This window comes from Zootermopsis nevadensis, unplaced genomic scaffold, assembly GCF_977971745.1.
Source record: "Zootermopsis nevadensis isolate Lab colony 2312 unplaced genomic scaffold, Znev_1.0 Znev_ptg000012l, whole genome shotgun sequence".
NCBI lineage: Eukaryota > Metazoa > Arthropoda > Insecta > Blattodea > Termopsidae > Zootermopsis > Zootermopsis nevadensis.
In genome coordinates, this window is record NW_028259144.1 from 9,226,360 (window position 1) to 9,252,207 (window position 25,848).

The 25,848-nt window shown below is 37.0% G+C and overlaps 1 protein-coding gene across 5 annotated transcripts in view; it reads left to right on the forward strand.

Moving 5' to 3' along the window:
- LOC110833336 (alpha-N-acetylgalactosaminidase) overlaps positions 1–25,848 on the forward strand; it is a 100,808-nt gene that overhangs the window by 70,999 nt on the left and 3,961 nt on the right. For 3 of the 5 annotated variants that reach the window (XM_022071301.2, XM_022071309.2, XM_022071318.2), the window contains 7 exons: positions 8,616–8,813; positions 12,872–13,046; positions 15,132–15,306; positions 19,820–19,914; positions 21,987–22,148; positions 22,990–23,187; positions 24,500–24,664. In XM_022071301.2, the coding sequence (XP_021926993.1) occupies positions 8,638–8,813; positions 12,872–13,046; positions 15,132–15,306; positions 19,820–19,914; positions 21,987–22,148; positions 22,990–23,187; positions 24,500–24,664 (1,146 nt within the window). In that variant the 5' untranslated portion in view covers positions 8,616–8,637. Of the gene's footprint in view, positions 1–5,214; positions 5,617–8,013; positions 8,159–8,615; positions 8,814–12,871; positions 13,047–15,131; positions 15,307–19,819; positions 19,915–21,986; positions 22,149–22,989; positions 23,188–24,499; positions 24,665–25,848 lie in introns of those variants that run through there. The other 2 variants (XM_022071284.2, XM_022071293.2) reach the window with 2 other exon arrangements.

The following is a 25,848-nucleotide window of genomic DNA, read 5'->3' on the forward strand; positions in this document are numbered from 1 at the left end:
GCCTCTAGGTTTATAGTTGGATTTTGTAAGATTTGATTAACCTTTCGATTTTCACATGTCTCCTAGGTGTCGATGGCTTATTTTAATATTCTTAATGATTGAGGTTATGTGTCACATATAATATTTACATTGGAGTGGAACTTTAAAGTATGCAAAATTAGACCCCCTGGCTTCATTAAAAATAAATTTGTATTCGGTTTGATGTTCTCACGGTTTTGAAGATCTCCATAGTGGTCTTGAGGGTTATGACATCGTGTGAAATCACAGGTGGACACCTACGTTTTAGATTAACATACTGCTTTCGTCTTTAGGGGTGACGATTATCTGTGATCACTAACCACAATGGGTCAAATAACTGCCTGGTCACATGTCATTCTAATTGAGGGTTTTCGTAGTTTCTCTTAGTCCTAGTGAATGTCAGCACATAACCTACAGATAAGACACAACACCTTTCTTACAAATCCTTATGTGAATATGCCTGTCTTCTGAGTTGTTGCGCCGTGTAGTCTGGTAGAAGTTTACCGATATTTCAGTTGTCCTTGCTGCCTTCATCATCAGGGCGATAATCGTCACCCAAAAGACAGACTCACCGCTGTGAAAACTTCAAATCCTACAAAATCTGTTTATGTAAATTATTTGTTAGTGCTAGGCTTAAAAATGGATAGTTTAATTTCATTAATATAGTATACCACATTTCAAGAAAGACTTTTAAAGGAAAGCGCCAGACATATTTTATTAAAGTTTTTAAATACAATAAAAATAAAATAAATTATTGCTTAATTATCGTTCTCTCTCTTAGAGGTAGTAGCGGCAATGAATTTCGTGAGCTGTTTATCTGTCAATCTTCTATTAAAGCGTAAAGCTATCATTAAGTAATAGAGATAACGTGATTCATGCTAGTTTCTTTCAACCAGGAACTATGTGCGAGACAGCCAATGCACTTAACAGTACATACTTTATAACTCTTCTCTTTAGACATCAAAGCCAGTGGAAATGTTTCTTAGCCTCTTCGTGTCCAGTAGTTGCCTGCTAGTCTCAGTTTTACGTCATGACTCACCAACCTTGTTTTGGACAACTAGCAACTATTATAAATATGAATCTATTTGATTAAAATAATTAGATTTAATACAGTTTTGCTTCGTACTTTGTGTTTTCACATCAAGATATCTTTAAAATCATTATTTGGATATAGTCAATTTCACAAAAAATACCTAACGAATAATAAGCATCTTTCTTAGAAAATGTATTTTACCATTATTTTCATATGATATACTTTTTAAAGGTTGGCCCAATCATTTCTTGAATTATGATCTTCTGGGTTATGATAACATGCAGACTTTCAGCTTGTCGACGACGTTTTTGAGAAACATGCTGACTCCATCTTCATGGTAAAAGTGATTAAGGATTATAATCTGCGAAATTTATGTGGCATTGCCTCCCTATAGAGATAAGGTCCACCATACGAGATTTGACGTCTTTACGTGAACATTTCAGTTACTGTCTTCTGAATCATGACTCCCTGGAATCTTTTAAGTTTCGAAAATACGTTTACCCAAAGATGGAGTTCCTCTGAAGCGTTAGAAACCATCTACAAGAAAACAGTACAGAATTTCACCTCAACAAAAACCTAAAATCTTATTATGTATTTCTTGTTTTCTGAGCCTGTGCTATATAGCCAGCCTATGGTAATTTTAATTTTACTGCTTAAGCAATAAACCTACTATCATGCCTTTATAAATCCTACTTCGTCGTTTAACATCTAGCATCTACCATGTGTACTTCATCCGATTTGTTCCAAAACCTAAGCACTGTTTTTAAGCAACTACACAGAGAAAATTTTGTAAACCAGTTTTCGTTCTGCTGTTCGAGAAATTGTCCTCTGTTTATGGAAACCGAGGTTGCATTAATGTCCACGAGTCTGCCGTTGGACTATTTAAGTTGGTGATAACGTTTCTCGTCCTAATGCGTGCGTCAGTCTAGCCTTGCTGATAGGTGGCGTCACGTTACGTAATCTTGAGAAGAAGAGAAACATTCTAACAGTTTATTTCCGTGTTTTATCTATCAAAACAATGCAGTACATGAAAGAACAGCCCAGCTATAAATTATATTATTCTGTCAGGTCTGTGCATTTAAACGAACATTATCGGTTATGTGAAGTTTGTTTACAGACACGCGAAGGTTGTGATGAGAGTGGATACCTCAGGCGGGATCTATGGGAGATAGGAGTTGAAGGAGACTGGATTTTGTTGGCCCAAGACAGGGTCCGGTGGGGGGCTTTGGTTAATTCGGTGATGAACCTTCGGGTTCGGTAAGCCATCTAGTTAGTTAGTTAATAAAGAACAGTACAAATGAGGAAAGTCAGAAACGCGGGTCTCTGAGCAGAAATTAACCTTTTGCTCCCATTTCCCTGTGGGCGGAAGTGAAAGCAAGTCTTTTGTTCTGACATGTTACTCCCGGTCAAAATATTGTTATACAAAATGCCCTAATATATATATATATATATATACATATATATACACACACACACACACACACACACACACACACAATCATTACTTGCGTTAGCATTGTGTACACGTCTTTCTGGGACATTCTATGTGTTAAGACAGAAACTGACAGCAGAATCGACCCGCAGGATAAATGTCTCTCTTCTTGGAAAAACAGTGGTGACTGAGATTGTCATTAAACAAAGTTCAGTGTTGAATTTCATGTTACGTTTCCTGAAGGCTAATGCATGTGAAGTCCGTGGCCAGCAGAACTTTCGAATATAGCCCGCAGGTAATTTCAGAAATGAAAAATTAAAATATTAATGGGGACAAAATCGCCTTTGCTGGGAATCGTCATTCTAGGCTGTCATTATCCTGACTAAACTTTATCGTCCTTTTCTGTAGACAAGCTACGGTAATTTCTTACATTTACGCATAACTGTGTCGTGTAACATCGAGTCTGTATTATCATCGACAACACTTAAAAGACTGGGAGAAGAAACACATCTGCTTTGAGCTCAGTAACATGCTACTTCAAAATTATTTTTGCTCATTGTTTGTTGTTGTGTTTGTACGACGTACATATTTTGTACATGTTTGTACACGTTCGGTATCCTACTCGTATTGATTCCCTGTCACCTCATGAGTTTGCACAGTACCACTTTGAAAACATAACAGAAACCACAATTCGCCATTCCCTCTGAGTTTTATAAAAATCAAGATTTCATAAATTACAACGGTGTACTGGAACTCTGACACCACAATTCGCATGATAAGGAGTAAAACTAAATGCAAAGTTGCTTTAAGCTGAAACAGAGATTACAAAATACTTACGAACTCTTGAGTCGACATGATTACAATTCATGGTTATAACGTCCTTCATAACGAAAGCTGTTATTTTTCGTAATTATTTCTCACTGTATCCGGTAGGAAATCGTTTACATCTATAAAATACAGCAAATTTACTGTTATTACGCGCGAAATGTTTAAACAAAAGACCACACATATATAAATATGCAATAAAACAGTTATTTCATAACCAACAAGCATATCCTTTCGTTATACCTCGTACAAACTAAGGCTTCTTATTGTATACCTAGCGTGTTGTTACGTGGTTTCTTGTTCAACAGAAAACAATTGAGAAACGCAGGCAGGCAATTGAAACACGACAGTCACTCGCCCCGGAAATGGTGTAGCAGGTAACCGTGAGACGACATGTCAGTAAGAGACGATCTCGAAATGTAATGCATTGGGCAAGCTGTTGCGGGCAGCCGGCGATGGGTAAGCCTCCATCTTGGGCGTTCTGTTAAAACCTCAGCTTGAATATAGTCTGTTACAAAAATTTGTACAGAATTGATAGACTCTCTATTGGCGGGGTTTTATATATGACTTCGGGTTGTGGGCTAAAAAAGCAGATCAGTGGTTAAGTTAGGTGTCAGCCGTATAGTTGAAGTAAAACTCCCCTTTACGTAAGTGGCCATGTTTTGGTGTGGAACTTACTTTCATGTGAAGGGAAGAACATAGGTTGAGGGCATTTCAGAGCAGAACAGGGAAAACTAAGACAAATGAAGTTTCAGGAGTGTGAAAATAGAAAGCTAAAATTTTCTCTCTCCGTCAAATATTATTAGAACTATCAAATAAAAGAAAACTAGAATAGTGGAGCAAACAGGACCTTCGGGAGAAAATCTTAAGGACGGAGATGACTTGGAATACAAGACGTAGGTGGGATAATGATGTCACAATACCGGAAAGGTTTAACCTTTGGTTTACGGTAAAATTCCAAAGGTGTACTTTCCGTCATATCACGGGCGATGACTTCAGCAGGGCACTCAAGGGAACAACACGGAAACAATGGTATCATATGCAACTGTGTTTTTCAAGGTTACAACCGCAACAATCTAAACCAAAGTAACTGTGGGACCCGCCCAGTCTCCTAACAGACCGTAGGTATACTACATGCTCATCCTCCCGAGGTTAGGTTAGAATTAAACAGGCTATTCTCCTGTATCCACTGCTTATTTTAAGACACCACGGAGCTTTTTCTCATGCAATGGTGCATAATTAATCACAGGGTCAACTTTGCATTCTTACCGGACAGCTAAGTAACCGCGACTTTGCAAAGAAGTTTTTGCGTCAACCTACTTTCTGTCACATACCGAGTATATGGTTTGGTAGGTCATCGTGTGTTACGAATAATATATGAGGATGTATCGTGCCGACTCAGGTCTATAAATTGTTTGTAGCAGTATAATTTTATTACATTACTCCTACGCCGAAGAGAAAGTCTTGCCCTTGTGTTGTCAGCTGTCCAGGAGACACCTTACATCAGGGCTTTCCAACTTTCTGAGCTCACTGGGTGTAAAGCCTTCAAATAATCGATTGGTTGTTTAAGTTATTATGCGTATTATACATTTCACAAATTCATCGTACAAAACAAAACTTACTGTACAGAAATAATCCTCACAACCAAAATATTTGTTTATTCATGGTTTATTTAACGACACTCTCAGGAGCAAGAACTAAAACTTTAATCAGCACAGTCGGTTTCCTGGTGGGGATTTGAACCCGGGACCTTCTGAACTCTAAGCAGGAGTGCCAACCACTCGGCTTATATTGTACCGGTAATTCTGCTCAAACATTCCGTATCCTCGATTCCGGAAGCAAAATAAGAGAATTTTGCCTCAAGTTGGCTATACTCATATGGAATACCAATATAAAAATAATTAACAAGCTCTAGAGAATTGTGAACAGTTGTAGTCTTGGTGCAAACCACGCGCATGTTTATCAGCGCAGCGCAATTAAGCATTGCATCGTGATAATAAAACATGTCACCTTGGTGCGAGCAGTGAAGTCTAGAGACTAATGTCCGTGGTAGTAATATGCCATATTTCTGTAATGGAAGTTAGTTAATTGCATGTAAGTGGTGAACTTCAGACATTCCTAATGTGTTTCGAAATCACAATACCGGGCACTTTGAAGTACGTTTTAACATTGGGGCTCGTTTAAGCACAAAGTGACGGTGTAGGGTGCTGCCAATCTGTGGCCTCGTTCTTTTAAAAGGCAGCTTTTACCTTCACTAAACGGAAGCTGGCCGTCGTGTTGGAAGTGAAACGAGAGCAATTTGTTCAAGGTAAAATCTAGTTACACTGTTTTTATCTGCAGTGCATGTACAAATGATTATACTAGGTTATGTTCGTAATATTGTATCCATAAGAATAGTGCAGTTAAAATTAATCAATTTGGGAGGTGCTTTTGTATTTATTGTACTAATAATGTGTGGTATTATTACAGTGAACTGACAGGGTATTTCCGTGGACCGATGTTTTGCAATTCACATATTTCGCAGTTTTTGTAATTCCAGTCGTCTGTGTCCACAAAACTAAATTATTTTTATGTAAACATGTGTTTCAAATAACCGTGATTCATGCATGTTTCGTATGAATACATGTATCCTATCATGGAGAAATTTTGTATGAGGTGATTTGGTTTTGAATTCTGAACATCAATCATTCTGCCAGCAAGGAAATGGAACTTTTGTCTGACATTCATGTAAGGTAGTGTTTAGAGAGCATTCTTATTACTGTAGAAATACCATAGACACTTTTCACTATAAACTCTAATTGTATTTCCCCTTTTCTGATGTTGCTATATTCATTTCAGTGTCTGTTATAGAGTGTTGTTAATTGCAAGAGTCTAAATAGTGCAGCAACAATGCCAGCATTATAAAATTTTCAATTTTTTTGCATGTACAGGTATTTTCAACCTGAGCACAAACTTCCAGTAGGTTTGTACCTTATTGCCTGTGTGTCAGAAAGAGTGGTTGCCTTACAATTAGTATTTAGGCAAAGCAGGCCAGAGTACCTGGTCTGTGATAGCAGAACAAGAAAATTTTTATTATTAACATTGTATGTGTTTTGTTTACCATTAAAATCTTTGTTTTAATTGGGATGCTTTTGAAAATGCTTTTTGCTTTTGGAACAGTTTACATGTTTTATAAACAGCACTTCAGATTTGAACTGAATGTTATTGCATATGGTTGCCACTCCTGCTGCATATCCATGAGATTTGCATTACAATTGTACTAACCAAGGCTGATCGTAACCAACACTTGTAATATAGGATACAACTGTAATCACCATCATTGGGCACAGTAATAAAAATATGTACAATTAATTTAAATGTATTTTATTGGAAGGACTTCAGTTGACATTGGTTTGTTTTACATAAAAAATATATTTTAAAATTATATTTATTTGTTTTGTGTGTGTGGAAGTGGGGGCGGGGGCAGAATGATAATGAACATAGTGCTGTGTGGTGGGTTAATATGCTGTCTCTGACAGGGCGTGACTGCCAGCTAAAAATCTCTTTCTACTGCAGTTGATGCATATATACAGTCTTATCAAATTCATTTTCAACAGATCAAATTTCAAGGCAAGTTATGGTGAATGAAATTTTCCTATTAGTTTTCTTTCTTAGTCTTCATATTTGTGGATATTCTTCGTTGCCTCCTTAATACTTTATTATTTTGGATGTCTCTCAGATCTTAGATAAAAATGTTTCAGTTTTGAAAAGTAATGACAAGACATGATAAGATTTTCTATACAAACAAACCTGGAACCATTCCTTGATATGCTGAAAGTAAATATTGTTTCTTGGGCCACTTAAAAATAAGGTAAAAGTTGGTAGCTGGGAGTAGAAGACAGTCTATTTCAAGATGTACAGAAGATATTTGTCTTAAACTGATTATAGGATGAGAAATTTTGTCAGAATTTGAAAATAGCACTCCCCAGAAATGGTATAAATTGGGGAAGGATTTTGTTAATTGCCACTGACAAGTCATTAGTATATAACAAATTAAAAATAAAGGTGAACAGTTGTAAGTTCAGTAATAACATATTTCATGTAAGTTGTTTAGTACTAACGCTACAGAATGGGGTTGATTTTAAAATCTTCTGACTGTAAAAATTATAATTTGAAATCTTGTACAATTTTCCATACAGAAAGACTCATAACATTCCATGTAAATTTTAGTCTGTGATAAGTGTATTGATGTTTTTGCATCGTTAGATAGAAGGCTTAATGCTGAAGTTGTGAGTTGATATTCTAGATCTGTGTTACCATAGAGAGCTAGTTGCAGTTTTAAATGCCAGAACTAGAATATTGCAGATAGAATTCTCTTACTATTGCAAAACTAACACAGACCTCACCTTGTATAGCATTCATTCCATGGACAGTGTAGGAACAAACTACAACTGTTATATCACAGACAGAGTGATTACAAAGGTTATTCTGTTTCCTGTAATGGCCATAGGAGTTGCCTTCCTAGTTGAGACATACAACTGTAATAGTGAATGGTAAGGGATGTGAAATGTTATGTGTACCGTGGCTAATGACCATGGGAAGAATGTTTTGCTGCCAAATAATACTATTGTAGATGCCTGAAGTCATTTTAAATCTGGGGCATTGGGTGAAAGTGCTAGGAGTGGGCGGGAGGGGAGATCTGCTGGCTGTGCACGAGCAAGAGGCTACAGTTGTGTTAGTTGGCTTGCTGGCACAAAGGAGTGAAGAGTTCTGTTGTGTGTTTGTGCACGTACAAGTGGTTACAAACGTTTATGTAGTTCTGCTCTCTTTTAAATTTGCTGGAAATGTTCTGTTCCTAACTGGGGACTTTGGTATTTTAAAACTAAATGGATTGTATTTTTATTTTGTAGCTGAGTTCATATTGACTGAAGACTTTGGCATATTAAATTAAACTATGAAAATTATGAAACATTTTTCCTGGAAATGTGAATTCCTTACAGACATTTTTTATTTTATTTCATTTTTTTCTTGCATAGCTTGATGGTTGTATTTAATTAGACAGTTAATAATAAAACATTTTAGTGCCCTGTCATAAATCACTCTACACATTTATTAAATTTCAGAGTAATCATTTCAGCTGACTAAATAAGTAGTCATTACCTCCATCAAACATTTTTTCAGACACACATTTCCAGGAATGTAAATATAGTTCAGTCAGATTTGACACTTTACACCGAGGCTGCTTCGAGAGTTGGGAACTGTCAATGTGAAGTGTGTCGTAGTGACTCTAGTGTTGTTATGCTGATACCACAATACGATCTGTTTCAGATAGTGCACACTTGACATAGTTATGGACAGTCGTGGGGTGAATTATGTGTCATGTGTGGTAGTAGTGGTGTTTGTATTTTCATCAGTGGTTCAGGCGCTGGAGAATGGGCTGGCCCGGACTCCACCCATGGGCTGGCTCTCATGGGAACGTTTTCGATGCAATACAGACTGCAAGAATGATCCTGACAATTGTATAAGGTATGGTACATTGATGCAGAGCTCCTTTTAGTTAATCATGTATGAGTAATAAATATATGATGTGATTAAAACATAAACTAGGAACGCTGCAAGAATGTTAAGCCAGGTAAACAAATATATGGTAGTAGTGCCCCCCATGTTCCTGTTGGTTCCCACATCCTCTCCGGGTTAGGCCAAGGCTCTTCCTTGACTGTCAGTTTCCTATAATTCTAACCATTTCCACACACGTGGCTTACTTATTGCTCTGATGATGGAGGCAGCAAGGACCTCTGAAATTTAAGTAAACTTCTGGCAATCTACATGTCACAACAACGCAGAAGACAGCCATCGAGTTTTTGCACCGTGAATGTCACATTCATCACCCTGATGACAGAGGCAGTATGACCTCTGAAACGGTGGTGGAAATCTACCAGACTACATGGTGCAATAACCTAGAAGACAGCAATCTTCAGACTCACTGCTGTGAAAACCTCAAATTCTTAATAAAAATTACATTCACGAAGAAATTAAGATCATATTAAATTTGGGTATGTTTGCTACTGTTCAGTTCAGAATCTTTGTCACTGCCTATCTCAGGAAAGAAACTTCAAATATGAAGAACTATAATTTTACCTCTTGTTTTGTATGTTTTTTGAAACTTGATCCTTCACAGTAAGGAAAGGACTCAGATTGAGGGCATTTGAAAACACTGTGCTTAGGAGAATATTTGGGCATAAGAGGAAGAAAGTGGCTGGAGAAAGCTGTATAATGAGTAGCTTTATAATCTGTAATCTTCACCATGTATCCATAGATTTACCATATGACATAAATGAGAAGACTTTTTGCACCATTTTACAGCTCTGAAATTCAAGCTGTTATTATTTAGGTTAATTGATTGTTGGATAGTTTAAATAAATCTACCAGACTACATGGCAGAACATCACAGAAGAGAGTCGGCATTAGAATACTAATGTTTGTTTCATTTTGATCATGTTTTGTATCTCAGAGTTGGAAGTTTAGGCATATATATCACTGATTAGACTGTGTAAAAAATGCCTGCAAATATTTGTTTTGTAATAGATGTAATTTGGGTAAATGAAGTCTGACACTATAGAGTTTTTCTGATATGTGTAGGGTTGAAAGATGTGAAATCTGGTATTGGATTTCGCATTTCATCCAGCAATTTTTCTTTACTTTACAGTACAAAGCTGTAACTTGCTTATCAGTGTTAATGACAATTCTAAAATTGGAGCAAACATACTGTACAGTATATAAACTACCTTAGGGAAGTCAAGTACCTTTCTTGACTTACCAGAGTAGGAAAATGGCAGTGGGTTTTCCAGTGGTTGTATTCCTGGTTCAGATTATAAAATATAAATAATAACCTACAAAATTAATTATTACTGGTACATCAAAATATGTTTACTTGTGATATTATAATTAACTTCTGGTATTAAAATTAATGAGACATTATAATCACCTACACTGAACATACAAAATGAAATTCATATGTGAGGGCATGTGACATAATGTAAGTTACCAGACATTTTCATCCAAGAATCTGTTTGGTCAGGATGCAGTAGCTGACTCCAGAACTCCATATCCTGTTTCTTGTCACCGGTTACAACATTAAATGCCACAGAAGGGAGAGGTGAAATATAAGTTTTAACATCAGACTCTTTAGTTACCAAGATGGAAAACTTCACTAGTAACAGCGTAACACTGACTGGAATTTGTGGACTGTATCATGTCCTTACATTTTGATTTCAGTATTTATGAAAACCAGACTTGAATAGATGTGTGAGTTAAGCATTAGCATACATTTACACATGTTGACATGTAATTTAGAACTGTTGTTTTATGTCTTTATTTTAGATAGTTTGTCACGACACGGATATACAAAGATCATTGTTTTCCTGTGAATTCTTTTAATGATATTCTCACGCCGAGCACTTGCTTTGCTTTGTAAATAAAAGGAATGGAAAGACAGCAGCTGTGTGTTCAAATCAGGTTTTATGGGAATTAAAAAACTTTTTACATGAAAAGTCTGTGCACACAATAAGATATTTATTATTAAGATCTCAAAATTTGCCTTTTAGACAGGTGTGTACATATGAACATTGTTTAAGTTTTCAAAAAGGCTTGAGTCTGAACTTGCAGTAATGCTTAGATACGCATTTTATTGCTAATTTATAGTTAGATTCTCCAATGTAAAATGTCGGTGAAATGTTGGCGAACTTCTACCAGACTACATGGCACTACAACGCAGAAGACATACTCACCGCCATGAGAACCTCAAATTATGCTTGTCATGAAATTCTAATGAGTGGCTTTTTTCAAATCTCTTGAAGCACAATTTTGAGAATATGTGTCCTAGGGCTGTACTTTTTATCTTAATTATGTACAGGACAGGGAATGTTGCAGCACTAAATAATGGGTATTTAAATTTTATCAGTTGTATCATCAGAAAGTTAAAAAAGTGCTTGAGGAACTGGGAAGCCCCACACCATATTAAATAATGTTTGACTGCAGTCTGAAGTTGTGTAATATGTTATGAATATAATTGAATGGAAGTCAGATGATATAGTATGTTGGTATTCATGTACCAGTCACTGCATGTGGTGCCATAATTAATTATGTACTAATTCCACATTTGATGTTTAAGTCTGACTGAGGTTGATGTTTTTCTTTGCCCATGCTTGTGCAGGGAGTTGGAGGATTTGTGCTTCTTCCCTTACTGTTATAAACTTTTTACTACAAACATAACAAATGCATAGTTGGTACTGAGATAATTTTTGGTTTGGTGAAATGTGAAATCTTGTTGGACAGAAACATTAGTTTAAATACAAGTAATGTAAATGTTTCTTGAACCGAATACAGTTAGATTTAAACATTGTAACCCTTTCTTGTCAGAAATGGGACACAACGTTTAAAAAGATGATATGACAGTATAAAGTATGTAAAATTATTTACTTACTTCAGAATCTGCTTTGGGTTTGAAGTTCAGGAATTAGGTGAATGATGAGATTTTAGGGTACTACTGGAGGATGATAATGATGATCTTCTGGGTTTGCTGCTGTGTAGACTTGTCAGTAGATGTCAGTTTTTCAAAGAAAATTACTGTTGCCACCTTCGGGTCTGAAGTGGCGATGCTGGAAAGTGAAGTGGTTTATATGGGATTGGAGAAAGGCATAGGTATATGGAATATGCAATTGTATGCTCTGTTTCTATACTTGATGTAGGTTTTGTGTCAGGTGAGTCTGTATCATTCCATGCTTTCATGTAGCTTGCAATATTTAATTTAATAATTTACAGTACTCAACTTTTTTAATGTGGATAAATATGTTATGTCCAAAATATAAAATAATGATAAAAAAATTAAATTACATATGCATTCCAAAATTGTCTTCGGAAAGAAGTGGGGTGAAGAAGTGTCTTCGACTTTATTAGGAATATGGAATTACAGGAGAACCTTGATATATAGCGCGCCTCATTATTCCATGGACTCGGTTATACCGCAGCTTTAATTATGTCCCCCAATATGATTACGTGTTTTACATGACTATTTTTGTAAGGAGGCATAAATGTTATGTAATTTAGAGTGGTCTGTGCCAGTAGCACTGGTGAAACACAAGTTTGAAATTTACCTTAAATGTCATGTATTTTAGTCACTGTATAAATATACATAATGTTAAGGATTCCAAAATAAGATAAATGTCAATTTCACATGTAACGCGAGTACTGAAGCTGTCCCCCAAAACCCGCGTTATATTGAGGTTCGACTGTATTAAGTTATTTCATGATTGTCATTCCATTTGGAGTTAAGGGACCATGTAGACCTATATGGTACCTGTATATGCTGAGTTCCATCCCTTTACTGAGGTTGAAATATTTTTTATATCACTGTGAGGAGGAATAAGTGACTTTCAATAAGGAAAAAACTGCCTTTATAAAAGCTGTTATAAGAACTGAACATGTCTAGTACCACTGACATTGTTTATGTTTCTGCTTGTAATGTTTCACAGAAGTGAGGCCTTTGATTTAAAAATTTGCATGTGTATTTATCACTCTTTGTGCAGTGATCGTCTGTTCCGCACTATGACTGATCTCGTAGTGTCGGAAGGCTATGCAGCTGTAGGATATGAGTACATCAACATCGATGACTGCTGGCTGGAGAAAGATCGAAGTTATTCAGGTCAACTTGTACCCGACAGACTGAGGTTCCCGTATGGTCTTCATGATCTTTCAAACTATGTAAGTTACAATATGCTTTATCATTTGTGATGGTTATCGTCATTTCTTATGCTATCATCCCCATGGGTAACACATGTTTATACCACTATATACTTCATTTAAAAAAAATTCTTATGTTTCTAATTTCAGATCTTGCAATATGCATTATTTTGTTCTTATTCTTGTGTTCTTCCGAACACAGTTTGGGCCATTATGATGTGTTCTGGAGCTATAATTAATCATTCAATAATTTAATGAGTATTAACTTGTCAGGGAAATCTATATAGAGGCATTCTTGATACTTACTGCTTCCATTTTGATATTCTTTAATCTTCTCAGTTATATTCTGTTTTCCCAACTCTGCAAATATCTTAACTTTTAATTTTATTGCGAAGTGTAACTCAGTAAATTGGCCTCAGAAGTTTCATGTGTTGCCTCTAATTGTTTCCTATTTTTTAAAATTTTCTTAATTTGCTGTTTTATTAAGAGGAGACAGAGTAGCTATTAAGTGAAATACCTGGTAAGATAAAACTAGATAAATTACATAGCTGAGTACATATCAGTTTTAATATCTGTTCATTTATTGTATATATGAATATACACTATAACTAGCACACTGAAGAAAATACTTTAATTGAAATTTGTTAAATATTTATTGTTTTGTTTATATATATATATATATATATAAAATTGTAAAATGTGTTATTTAAAAGTCAGACATTAAAGGGAACTATATTTTATATTATGTAGCAATTTTTTGTATGATGAGCTATTTTTGAGAAATTGGATAGACTTTCTTTATTTTGGCTTCATGTAATGTAGTGGTTACAAGTGGCCAGTATATACCAAAATTAAATTTACCTGACAATTTTCATTGTATACCATTAATACAGATGTCATTAAAATTCACTGACAGTGAGATCTACTCGATTGTTAACCTCCAATCTGACTCCAGTTTTGCGGTGTAAGAGTGGAAATTTCTCTGACTTACTGGCTGAAATATTGGGTGTTGACACCTCACTGTTTCTTTCAAACACACAGTATTATTTATCACATTCTTTATTGTCACTTTGTCTCATAAAAAGAGGCATCTTTACATTGACCACAAAAGCTCAGCAGTAGCGTGTTAGACTACAGTGCTGACAACCTGGGTTCAATACTGTAGACCAACTTCTGTTTAGAAAAATACAACTTATTAAGGTAATAAACCACATATAGTTTCTTGATTAGGGGGTTAGGTTGTGACTTTGGTTCAGCAGTATACATGGTTACATTCCACATTGTGGCTGTTATGGTAAATAAGCCTCCTACTGGGAGGAGTGTTGATTTGAAAATTTAAAGTACCTGGAATAAGCCGTATACATTAACAGGTAACACATTACATGAATTATGATAGAATAGTTACAAATTGTAATGAAAGTTTTATCCACACACTATGAGTAACTAACGTACAATATGCAAACACACACGTTAGTCATCTTTATCATTCCATCTCCATCTCATCTTGGAGCAAACCTTCCACTCCACCACTGATACTGACAATAAAGCACTGAAAGTAAAAGGTATTGTGTTCTGCCATATCTTCTCACGTGTCGCCCTCGGTGGACTAGTGGTTAGCGTGCTCGCCACTGGACCCAAGGTTCGTGGGTTCAAACCTGGCTGAGGTCGATGGATTTTTAAGGGTGATATAAATCTTTAGCACAACTTCCTTTGGAGGGAAAGTAAAGCCTGTGATCCCATGTCGTAGATTTACAGCATGTAAAAGAACCTTACAAGCATGAACAAGATGTTTTGTAAGGAAAGTTCAGGGGGCATTTCTCACCAGTCTCTCCTGATTCACTACTAGATAGCTCTAGCAGGAAAATTAGGATTGTCACTCACTACTCATAATGCACACTTCAAAGACAAAGAAACCTCCCACATGAGAGGAGGCCAAGGCTTGACTCTGGCTGTTTCCCCATGGATACAACATGTCTTCTCACTCAGTTGTTATTGAGTTGCAGTTTTAATACATCTAGTTATTTTTTCCTTAGCTTTGCAGTAGGCACAGTGTAATTTTTGTACTTTATTTAGTGCAGCTTACAGTCACTTGTCTTTACTGTATAGGTTCATGGAAAAGGGCTGAAGTTTGGAATCTATGAGGACTATGGGAACTACACATGTGCAGGTTATCCAGGAGTGTTGGGTTACTTGGAAACTGATGCTGATACCTTCGCCAGTTGGAACGTTGATTACGTCAAACTGGATGGCTGTTATTCCCATCCTCGTGACATGGACAGAGGTAAGATAACAATTTTGTTTTACACTTGGGCCAAGTGAAAACATTTTGGATTAATTGGTTGTGCTCAGTATCACCATTTTTTGTACAGCTTTGTATGCAGAAAGTATAGTCTCTTCACAGTTAGCATGTGCATTTTGAGAGTGTTCTGTGAATTATCTTTGAAGGCATTTCCCCAGGTGTAGACTGTCATACTTCTAAAACAACCTGTTGCATGCACATGATTTTACCCCCAAATTTCAGATCTTTAAGAATACTTATAGGGCATATTTGCAATATTGATGTTGGAAGCCAGTTTTCTTAAGAATACAAAAATATATAATTATGATCTCATAACTGTTAATATACGAGGTCTGTCCAAAAAGTATCCGACCATGGGCCGGGAAAACAAAGTTCTGTATCTGGGGGGGTTACAATACCTAATCCCCTTCAAAGTAGGCCCCTTGTGGCTCCTTACACTTTGCCCAGCGGTGCTTCCATCGCTGGAAGCAATTCTGGAAGGCTTGTTTTGGAATGGTATGCAGCTGCGCCGACCCGTTCTGTATAATGTCCTCATGGCTGTCAAAACGGGAGCCTTTTAGCAGTGTCCTCATTCTCGGGAACAGCCAGAAATCAAAATGAGCCATGTCAGGTGAGTAGGGAACTCAGGATCCCTGTTGGCGCACTCCAGCATGTCCTGCACAACCTCAAGGCGGAGTTGTTGCTGCTCTGGCGAAAGAAGCTTGGGCACAAATTTTGCCGCCACTCTTTGCATGCCCAAATCCTCAGTTAAAATTGTGTTTGCAAAACCCCTAACGATCCCAACCTCATCAGCAATTTCCTGGACGGTCAAACGATGATCCTCCATGATCATTGTTTGCATTTTGTCAATGACATCAGCATTTTGGCTCATTGATGGTCTCCCAGAACGCTGGTCACTGTCCGCTGACATGCGGCCATCTTTAAAGCGGTTGAACCACTCTTTAATTTGAGTGACCCCCATTGCATCCGCTTGGTTATCCCCAAGTTTCTGACAAAACTTGATGCAATATCGCTGCTCCAAGCTCTTGAGCGAAACGAGAATGCGACGAACACGTGTTACACCACTTCGCTATCTGGCAGCGGTGCTGCGAGAAGCAAAAAATCACACATACGAATGAAAGTCCCTTCTACCACTACGCTCAGTTTCTCCACCCTTTCGCCATTACTTACTGCGGGAAAAAAATATAGTCGGATACTTTTTGGACAGACCTCGTATGCAAGTATGACACTCCACACACATTACCAGTATAAAAGGACTTTTAAGAGTATTAATATTGGAGTTGCAACTTCAGGCAGTCTTCAGATAATTTAAGTAAAATAGGGTGTTGTTACTGTTATGTTGTGTTACAAAAGGGGTCAATTTACTTACCGAATTTACTCAGGTATGTCAGTTCACACACACACACATTTGTCATTGCTATCAAAGTTTTATTGATATATGATAAATAATATACTCAGATATCAGCGTTGCCCTCCTACTTTACTTCAAAAAGAAAATGCATAAGCACATTAGCGTCTTTAGTTTAATACAATAATTATGTTGCAGTAAGTTTTTTTATCAGTAGAAAGTGTTATTGAAACATGTTACAGCATCTTTTTTGTGTGTTGTAAAAAGTGGGATGGAGCCAGGGAAGCTCAGTCAGATAGTGACTGACTATAGCTGGATGGCCGGGGTTCGATCCGTGACAGGGGCAGAGGGTTTTACTTCTAGCCTCTGCATCCAGACTGGCTCTGGGGCCCCCCCGGCCTCCTTTTCAATGTGTGCCGGTGTCCTTTTCCGGGGGTAAAGCGCAGGCAGGGCATGACACTGACCACTCACCCCTATCTAGTGCTGAGGTTAGGAATGAGTACGAGCTATACCTCCTCTCCCTTCAACCACTTACATTTTGTGTAGCAGGACAGTTTTACTTTTTTCTTAGTTTTTATGTATTAAGACACTCTGATGTGCTTTTGCAAACCATTAGTGTCTTTGTACAACAGTTTTTGTTAGAATAGTGCAGTGTCATACCTTGACTTAGAGATGGTGGCTGCTTATTAGACCAAAACTCGTTGGTGTGCGATGACCTTTAACAAAGCTGAATCATGTTGAAACATGCTATAAAAATAGGTGTATATAGGTAAAAGAGACTTGGCATATCTTACTGTGAAATTCCTTAGGCAATGTAGTGTAGTATAACTGGTTTCTTGAAGGCAGTTCTGCAGAAAAAGTTTAGATGACTGGGTGTGCTTTTTTCTTCATTGCAAAGTGATCGAGATTAAAAAAACTTTTAAAGTTCTAGTCAGAAATGAATAGTATCAACTTGGCACTGACTCAGCATATTTTATCATACACGTGCATTTTTGTAAAGTTGATAACATCCTGGTATTGGTTAATCTATGTTTCATGTTTATGAAGTTGGAAGTTCTGTATTTTCAAAAGAATTGTCCTGGATTGATTTTGTTCTTTTTTTTTATTTTTTATGTCTTAGAAGGTGCTGGAGTGTCTGATTAAAATATTGTGACTCCTTTTTTAAACTTCACAGTTTCAGTTTAATATGTTTTATCCAAACCTTACCTTAATCTTACTTTAGACATTTTGTTAGGTACTCTAATATCCTGTTGGGCTGTAAATATTAGTTATGTTAACTTATATCTATCTTTATTTAGGTAGAGGATTGTTTTCAGGAATTTATATTTGCTATAATTTATTTGTCAAAGTTCTGTGTGTATGAATCAGGAAATTGAAATCAAACGCCTAGAAGTAGCTCAGTTGGTATAGTGACTGGCTACAGACTGGGCGACCGGGGTTCGATCCCCGGCAGGGGCAGAGGATTTTTCCTCTAGCCTCTGCGTCCAGACCGGCTCTGGGGCCCACCCAGCCTCCTATCCAATGGGTACCGGGGTCCTTTCCCGGGGGTAAAGCCAGCCGGGGCGTGATGCTGACCACTCACCCCCATCTAGTGCCGAGGTCAAGAATGAGTAGGAGCTATACCTCCACTCCCCCCAAGCACCTACATGGCATATAGTGGGACAGCTTTACTTTTTTTTACTTTTATAATTTATTTGTCATTAAGTTTTAACAACATTTTTGCAAGTTGGATGAATCTCGTCTGTTTCTTTATGACAGTCTGACTTATAGCGCCTTGAAAAGAAGTGTATAATACTGCCTTCCTACTTAAAACATCCTTTCAGATGATATATTTTAAAACATTTTCACGTATATAATTTAAGGGAAATTAAGGAAAATAATAGGAACGTTAGTGTTATAAATATGCCTGCTATGTTCAGGGAAACGCCCATCTTTTATTGGCTTTTGCGTCTCCATTAGTTTTTTATTTTTTCCCATAATCTTACTACCAGGCCCATTTGCAGTCTGTTGTTTTAGTGTTGAACCATTCTGCTTTTTTGTAGCTTTGAAGTTTTAACCTCAGTTCCACACATTATTTATTATTTATTGTTTATTGTGTTACTTATCATGCATAGTATATCTGGAATTCATTGTTTGATTGTGCAGATGAATTGAGAGTACTAGACTCCAACTAGCACTTGATCATGGCCAGCGGCCATGCTGATACATGAAGCAGGTTATCAGAGAAGGTCAAGCTAGTCAGAGATTTGGGGAAAACTGTATACAAAGAATGACATCATCTGATGCATATGTAAACCAATCACAATTTGGCACAAATACAAATTAACCATTAAAATTAAACATGAATAACTTGGAATAACAGAAACCATCTAAGAAGGAATCTTTTGCAAACACGAATGTACCAGATGCCGTTAGAAATTGGTAACATCCTCAACCTTCGCAAGTTTGATGTCAGTCTTTCTCAAGCTGTAGCATCGCTAGCTTGTGAATCGGTAGTTTTATTACACCGTGAGATGTCTTCAAAATTACCACTAGTACATGTGTGTGCTTACCAGGAAAAACTTCTTGAATGACCACAAGTTGCCATGAAAGTAGAGACATGTTTGTCTTCTGCTGCTGAAGGGAGTTTAGGTAGTCCTTGAACCATATGGATCACAGGTGCTGCATCTGTTGGACTTTGTGTCACCTGGGCAAATGAGCTTCAGACAAGTCAGATGTATCAGGCTGTGGGTAAGAATTCATAGGTTTCTCAAATAAGAAATGACCAGTTATGAGAATGACGTATTCTTTTTTGTCCCACGGATGGATGGTGTGGTAATGCTTTTTATTCCGGGACTTTCACTTTTTTACTTTGTCCGGAGATAGGGATTAGCTCTATCTAGTGGGCCCAACTGTGTAGGAACCTGAAGACGGAGATAGAGTCCCATCTCCGAAACGTTGTTTTACGTTTTATATTTACTAGACGATGGATAATATCCAAGTACATTTTTATTCTATTTTTTATATGTTACAGATATTCAAAAATTCTTGCTGTGACATAAATTCAGTGTTTTGATGATATGATAGATTATATATTGCTGTTACTTCCGGCCAGTTTCTCCTGGCAGACACCTACATCCATTTCTATACAATCTTTATTTATTTCAGGATACCCTGAGTTTGGCTTCCATTTGAACCGAACTGGACGGCCCATGGTCTACTCCTGCAGTTGGCCTGTATATCAGATTTATTCTGGAATGTCGGTAAGCTTCCAGAACTTTGAAAATTTGTAAATTTAAATTTTCATTGCACTTTACAGACCAAATACTTTTAACATGGAGAGTGCACAATCATTGAAGCTTAGAAATTTTTCAGAAATTATAATTCTGAAACTTAGTTATGTATATTTAAGTATAAAACATAAAATTGTTTAATAAGTTTTCAAGAACAGACCATCTGGTTTGATATGATTGAAAAACTTTTTTGTGATGTGGAACATAAGGCCATTTTGCAAAGACTACAGCAGTTTCTAAGATATGTAACTTTAAAATTAAATTTCTACCAGTAAACTCCTAGTCAGAATGTGGGGTGTGGTTGCAGATTCAATTTTTATGTCTCTCAGTATAAATGTGTTGAGAAAGTAATGAATACGCTTCACAGCCTCTTCTAGCCCTCACATTCTGTTGTATTTATTTGCATCTTTCCTTCAAATTTTGGAGAACATAATGGTGTTTCTTGCAGCATATTAGTGCAGTTTGCTCATATCATTAACTTTATAGATACGAGGTGCGATCGGAAAGTTTCAAGACTGTGTCAATAGCGGGCGAACCGGATGTAGTACGAGCTTCTGCCGCTAGGGGGTGCGGCCTACATTCATAGTGAATCAGTGTGCCAGTCGGCATCATCGAATTAGCATTTGTTTCTTAGTTACGGGCATTTTGGTAGTGCATTACACCGACCCTCCTGCGATTTCGGAATGGCGGATTTTCATGAACAAATCAAATTTTGCCAAAGACTCGCCAAAACGGCTACGGAAACCTATGAGATGCTAAAGCAAGCATTTGGGGAGTCCGCAATGGGTCATGCACAAACTTTTGTGTGGCATTCACGTTTTAAAAATGGCCGAACCTCTGTCGATGATGACGAGCGTTCTGGACGACCATCTTCGAGCACAACGCCCGAAAATGTTACGAAGATTCGGCAGGCCATTCACGAAGATCGACGTCGTACCATCAACGACTTGTGCGACATTGTTGGGATAGGCTATGGGACCTGTCAGCTGATTCTAAAGGGAGAACTCCACATGCGACGCATCATGACAACGCGCCAGCACACACCGCCCTCAAAGTTCGGCAGTTTTTGGCATCAAACACCATGGCCGTCATCCCACACCCTCCTTATTCGCCGGATTTAGCTCGGTGTGACTTCTTCTTCTTCCCAAAGATGAAAATTCAGCTAAAGGGAAGGAGATTTGAGATGATAGAAGAGATTCAGGCAGAATCGCAGATGGTGCTTGACAGGCTGACAAAGAAAGATTTCCAGGCTTGGCAGTGGCGCTGGGATCGTTGTGTTCACTCCCAGGGGAACTACTTCGAGGGTGATGGATGAATTTAATACCTGAGATAAGTGTACAGGTTTTTTTATAGGCGCAGTCTTGAAACTTTCCGATCGCACCTCGTATGCTGATTGTACCATCTTTATTCTTGCACATATGCACAGGTCAGATCATTATCATTTTTGGAATACCATGAATATGTGACGTTGCTCTTCTGATTTTAGCTCCCAGAAATTTCAGCACTGTGGGTGTTTGCATGAGCTTTGATATGACTTCTTAATTAAATTTATTTCTGTTGTGTTATTATGATTTAATACCATAACTTCCATCTACTTTATATCACAGACTCTTTCTACACACTTTGGCCTGTTTAGACATTATCATTTTGAATGTCTGATATTTTATACTCCTTTTGCCAGCCTTAATTTTCTTTAGTAGGATTTGAGGTTTTCACGGCCGTGAGTCTGAAGATGATGTCTTCTGCGTCGTTGTGCCTTGTAGTCTGGTAGACGTTTAGTGACATTTGAGAGGTCCTTGCTGCTTTCATCATCAGGACAGTGATGATGGAGGCAGCAAGGACTTCTGAAATGTCGGTAAACTTCTACCAGACTACACGGTGCAGTAACCCTGAAGACAGCCATCATCGTTCTTAATTTTTAGCTTTTCTTTTGTTTCATACCTAATAATATTACAATACTTATTTTACATTAATGATAATCCCTGGTCATTGTCTGCAATGTCTGTTGTGTTTTTTGGTCTTAGCCTTATTTTTCCTTGCAGCCAAATTACTCATCAATTGTTGAGCACTGCAATTTGTGGCGTAACTTCGATGACATCCAGGACTCGTGGGCGAGTTTGGAGAGCATTATTGATTACTATGGGAACAATCAGGATAACATTGTCCCAAATGCAGGACCAGGACATTGGAATGATCCAGATATGGTTAGGATGTTCTTCTTCCAAATACTTAATGGAATCCCATTGTCAATACAATATTATATTTAAGTAGACATAATCTCTTGTTCAGCTTTCTGAATAAATTTGCATAACAGTATTTGAGTCTACTTGTAGACATGTTGCAGAGGAAGAAGTGGGGTCTCATTAGTTCTATACTGTAACTATTTAAAATGACACGGTTGTGTGTTAATGATGTTAAATTTATACCAAACCTATTGTACTTCCACTGTATTTCATGTTTACTAGCTTACGTTCATATAAATGGTGAGTAGCAAACAATAGATCATATTTTCTGGTGCATGATACAATTGATTTTTCTGATTTTTTACATGTATTTGGAAATATCAAAAGTTGTGGCAGGGGTTAGCATTTCTTCTTGTAGTTTTGTCATGCTTGAGATGATGCCATTTATGGCAACGAGAGGAAACATGTAAAAGTAGATGTACGATTTGTAGCTTTCGCAATGAATAAATACATTGAAGTCGGCCACATCAAGTGGTAATCCCTGATGAAGAGAAACAAGATGACTTTTAAAACATCAGTATTTTACAACCGCCTGATGTGGCTGATTGCTCATGAGGACTTCATTGAATGTAAAAATAGATTTCTGATTGAAATGTATATTTTATGAAATTTGAGGTTCTTGTAGCAGCAAAAATATCGGTGTTGGCCTTCTGGCTAGTAACACTCTGTGGACTTGTAGGTAGATACCAGAATTTTTGGAGAAACATATTGCTTCTATTTTGCCACCCATTGTAATATTTTCTTACAGAGTTTTATCTGTTGCTTGAAACTAATTCTAACATTTTGCGTTGCTTTTGAATAGCTGATTATCGGGAACTTCGGATTGAGCTATGAACAGAGTAAGACACAGATGGCTCTGTGGGCCATCCTAGCTGCACCACTCCTGATGTCTGTCGATCTGCGTACAATTAGACCCGAGTACAAGGCTATCCTCCAAAACAGGAAGATCATTGCTGTAGACCAAGATCCTCTTGGCTATCAGGGGCGTAGAATATATAAGGTAGGTACAGGAATTTTAAAATAGAATTCGTATTAGCTGCAGCTGGCATGTCTGTAGGTTAGGGAAAGAGGAATAGGTACTGAAAGAAAGGTCCTCCATCTTAGGCTTTTTGTTGTAGAATTAACACCCCTTTGTCATACAGAAGTAGTTTTGCTGTGATTCTAATGAAGAGACTTCAAAATTTGTGTTATTTGATACCAGGGACATTTAGCCTCATAATTCTGTAAAAATTCAGGAATGTCATTTGTATTAAAGCAAGCTGACATATTTTTCAGAACTTGTTAGTTTTGTACCACTGTATAACTCTGAGCTCTTCACAGTTTTAGTTTAAATTTTATCAACTGTGTGTCATGATTTTTGTACCTAAATCTTAATCTATAGCATCCATCCAACCATCCCTGCATCTATGCCTTTCTTTTCAATGTGGGCCTTTTCTGATATTTTCCAACCAAAAATGTTGTGTGATCTGATAAAGGATTAGTGATGAGAAATAAGACATGTGAGATCTGTGGTTTTCTCAGCACTGAAAATGTTAACACTGTAGTTGGGTACCAGTTTTCTGAAGAAATGTATTGTCTCCATCTTTAGAGACTTTAACCCTGAAGATGAAGACTGTATCTTTCATTTAAACATTTGTATCTGCCTGTGGGTCCACATAGAAGAACAACAATATCATTGTGAAATAAGACAGTTGTAATATTCTTGTATAATATTTACAATTATTGTGGTAATAAGCCTTTTTTTCATTATTTATTTTGTCATGTTATAGAAGTGTGTAAAATCTTCCCAGGTCTTACTGTAATTTTTATGTGTTTTGGTAACTTGCATGCTCCTCTCTTCTTTGTTCATTTAACAATATTGTGTCAACTACAGAGGTTATGAGTGTTGAATAAGAAATTCTAGGTTTGGTATGATTTATGAATTCAGGAGGAAAGTTACATGTGGATAGAGATTATATATTTTTTGCATGTCCATTCCAAATTTTAAGAAATACGAATACTTAAATTGATGAAAGACTCTCGGGTAACAAGCCACATCAGGTGGCTGAATGGTGAATGAACCATTTCTTCCGCCAACGTTTCAAGAGCCATCTCTGCTCTCGAAACGGCAGAAGAAATGGTTCATTCACCATTCAACCACCTGATGCGACTTGTTACTCGAGAGAGTTTTATCAACTTCGGTCGCCGCGAAAGCTTCATTTTATACATATGAATACTTAATTTTCATAAAATATTCTCTTGGAATCCATAATCTTCAGTCTGCTTTGTCATTATTTTTATTTGATATTCAAATGATGTTTCCTTACTTGCAGAATAATGGAATTGAAATATGGGCAAGACCCATAACACCTGTATACCAGAATTATTTCTCATATGCCGTGGCCTTCTTGAATCGCCGCACTGATGGAACACCATCTGACGTTGCTGTTACTTTAAGAGAGCTGGGCCTCTCAAACCCAGGTGGCTACAGTGTTGAGGTAAGATATCCTGAGTTAAATATTTGTAGCTGCAGAGATCCTGCAAGATTCTTGATATACATTGTGATTGAGAAGTCATGCAACCAATTCCTAGCACATTATATTTGTCAAAAATAAATTACACTGAAATAATAAAACAAAAAATTATATTAAGTGCTGGATATATTCACTACATTCAGTGCTACATTAATTTATTCTGTCTTTTCCTTGTTTGATGTAATCTGGTGAAGAGTTTCTGTGCCGTGGAAATGGTTTACTGGACAAGATATTGTCAATTTGTTCTGCACAGGAGAATGGGGAAATGTTTCTCTAAACTCATTGCAGCAAGTTAAGGAGATGCCAGGTAGTGTTCAACAATGAACACCCATTGTACTTGTGAAAGAGTAATTGATTTTGACTGTTGAAAGACAATTGATGAACTGGACAACCAGGTTAAATGACGTGACCCGTTTGTTCTCTTGTTTAGTCATAGCGATATTGCGTGTTTATTAATCGAGTCAAATTGTATTGCATTGCAACCAACAATAAGTATTTTAATATGAGCATGACTTTTTGATCATTTTGTACATGACCCTTGTCTCATCTTGAAGTGATAGATACTGTGTTTATTGACAGATGTTTTTCATTGTTTTATTTTAGAGATTAATGGCAACACTTAGAATCAAACCTGTGACCCCTTGGCTTCTAAACATGTATACTAATTACTGTACCAATATCTTTCTGTATAATGACAACCAGTCACCCCAGGATGGGTATATTGCCAGTTCTGAAACAGCGAATAAGAAATATACCTTGGACGTTGGAGACGGTGGCTAACATAATTGTGGTGAAATGTATGGTACTAAGGATGTCTGGGAATCTTTTATTCACAAAGAAATTCTGTCCCTTTATATGGCTTCTGTGGGCAGGCAGAACAGTAAAGTACTAACATAATGAAAATCATTGTAATGAAAATATTGTTCGTCCCCTGCCAAAGTACCAGAGAGCCTTAAGGAAAAATATTTTACAATAATGAATATTGGTATAACGAAATTTTAGTGTAACAGTAATGCCCCATCCCTAAAAAAGTTTAATAGAATTTTTGTAAGTATTAACCCTTTCAGAGAAAAACCTGTAGCAGCAACATGTGTGGTTTTTCAAAATTAAAAAAAATACAATGTAGGATTTCAGGTTTCCACAGCGGC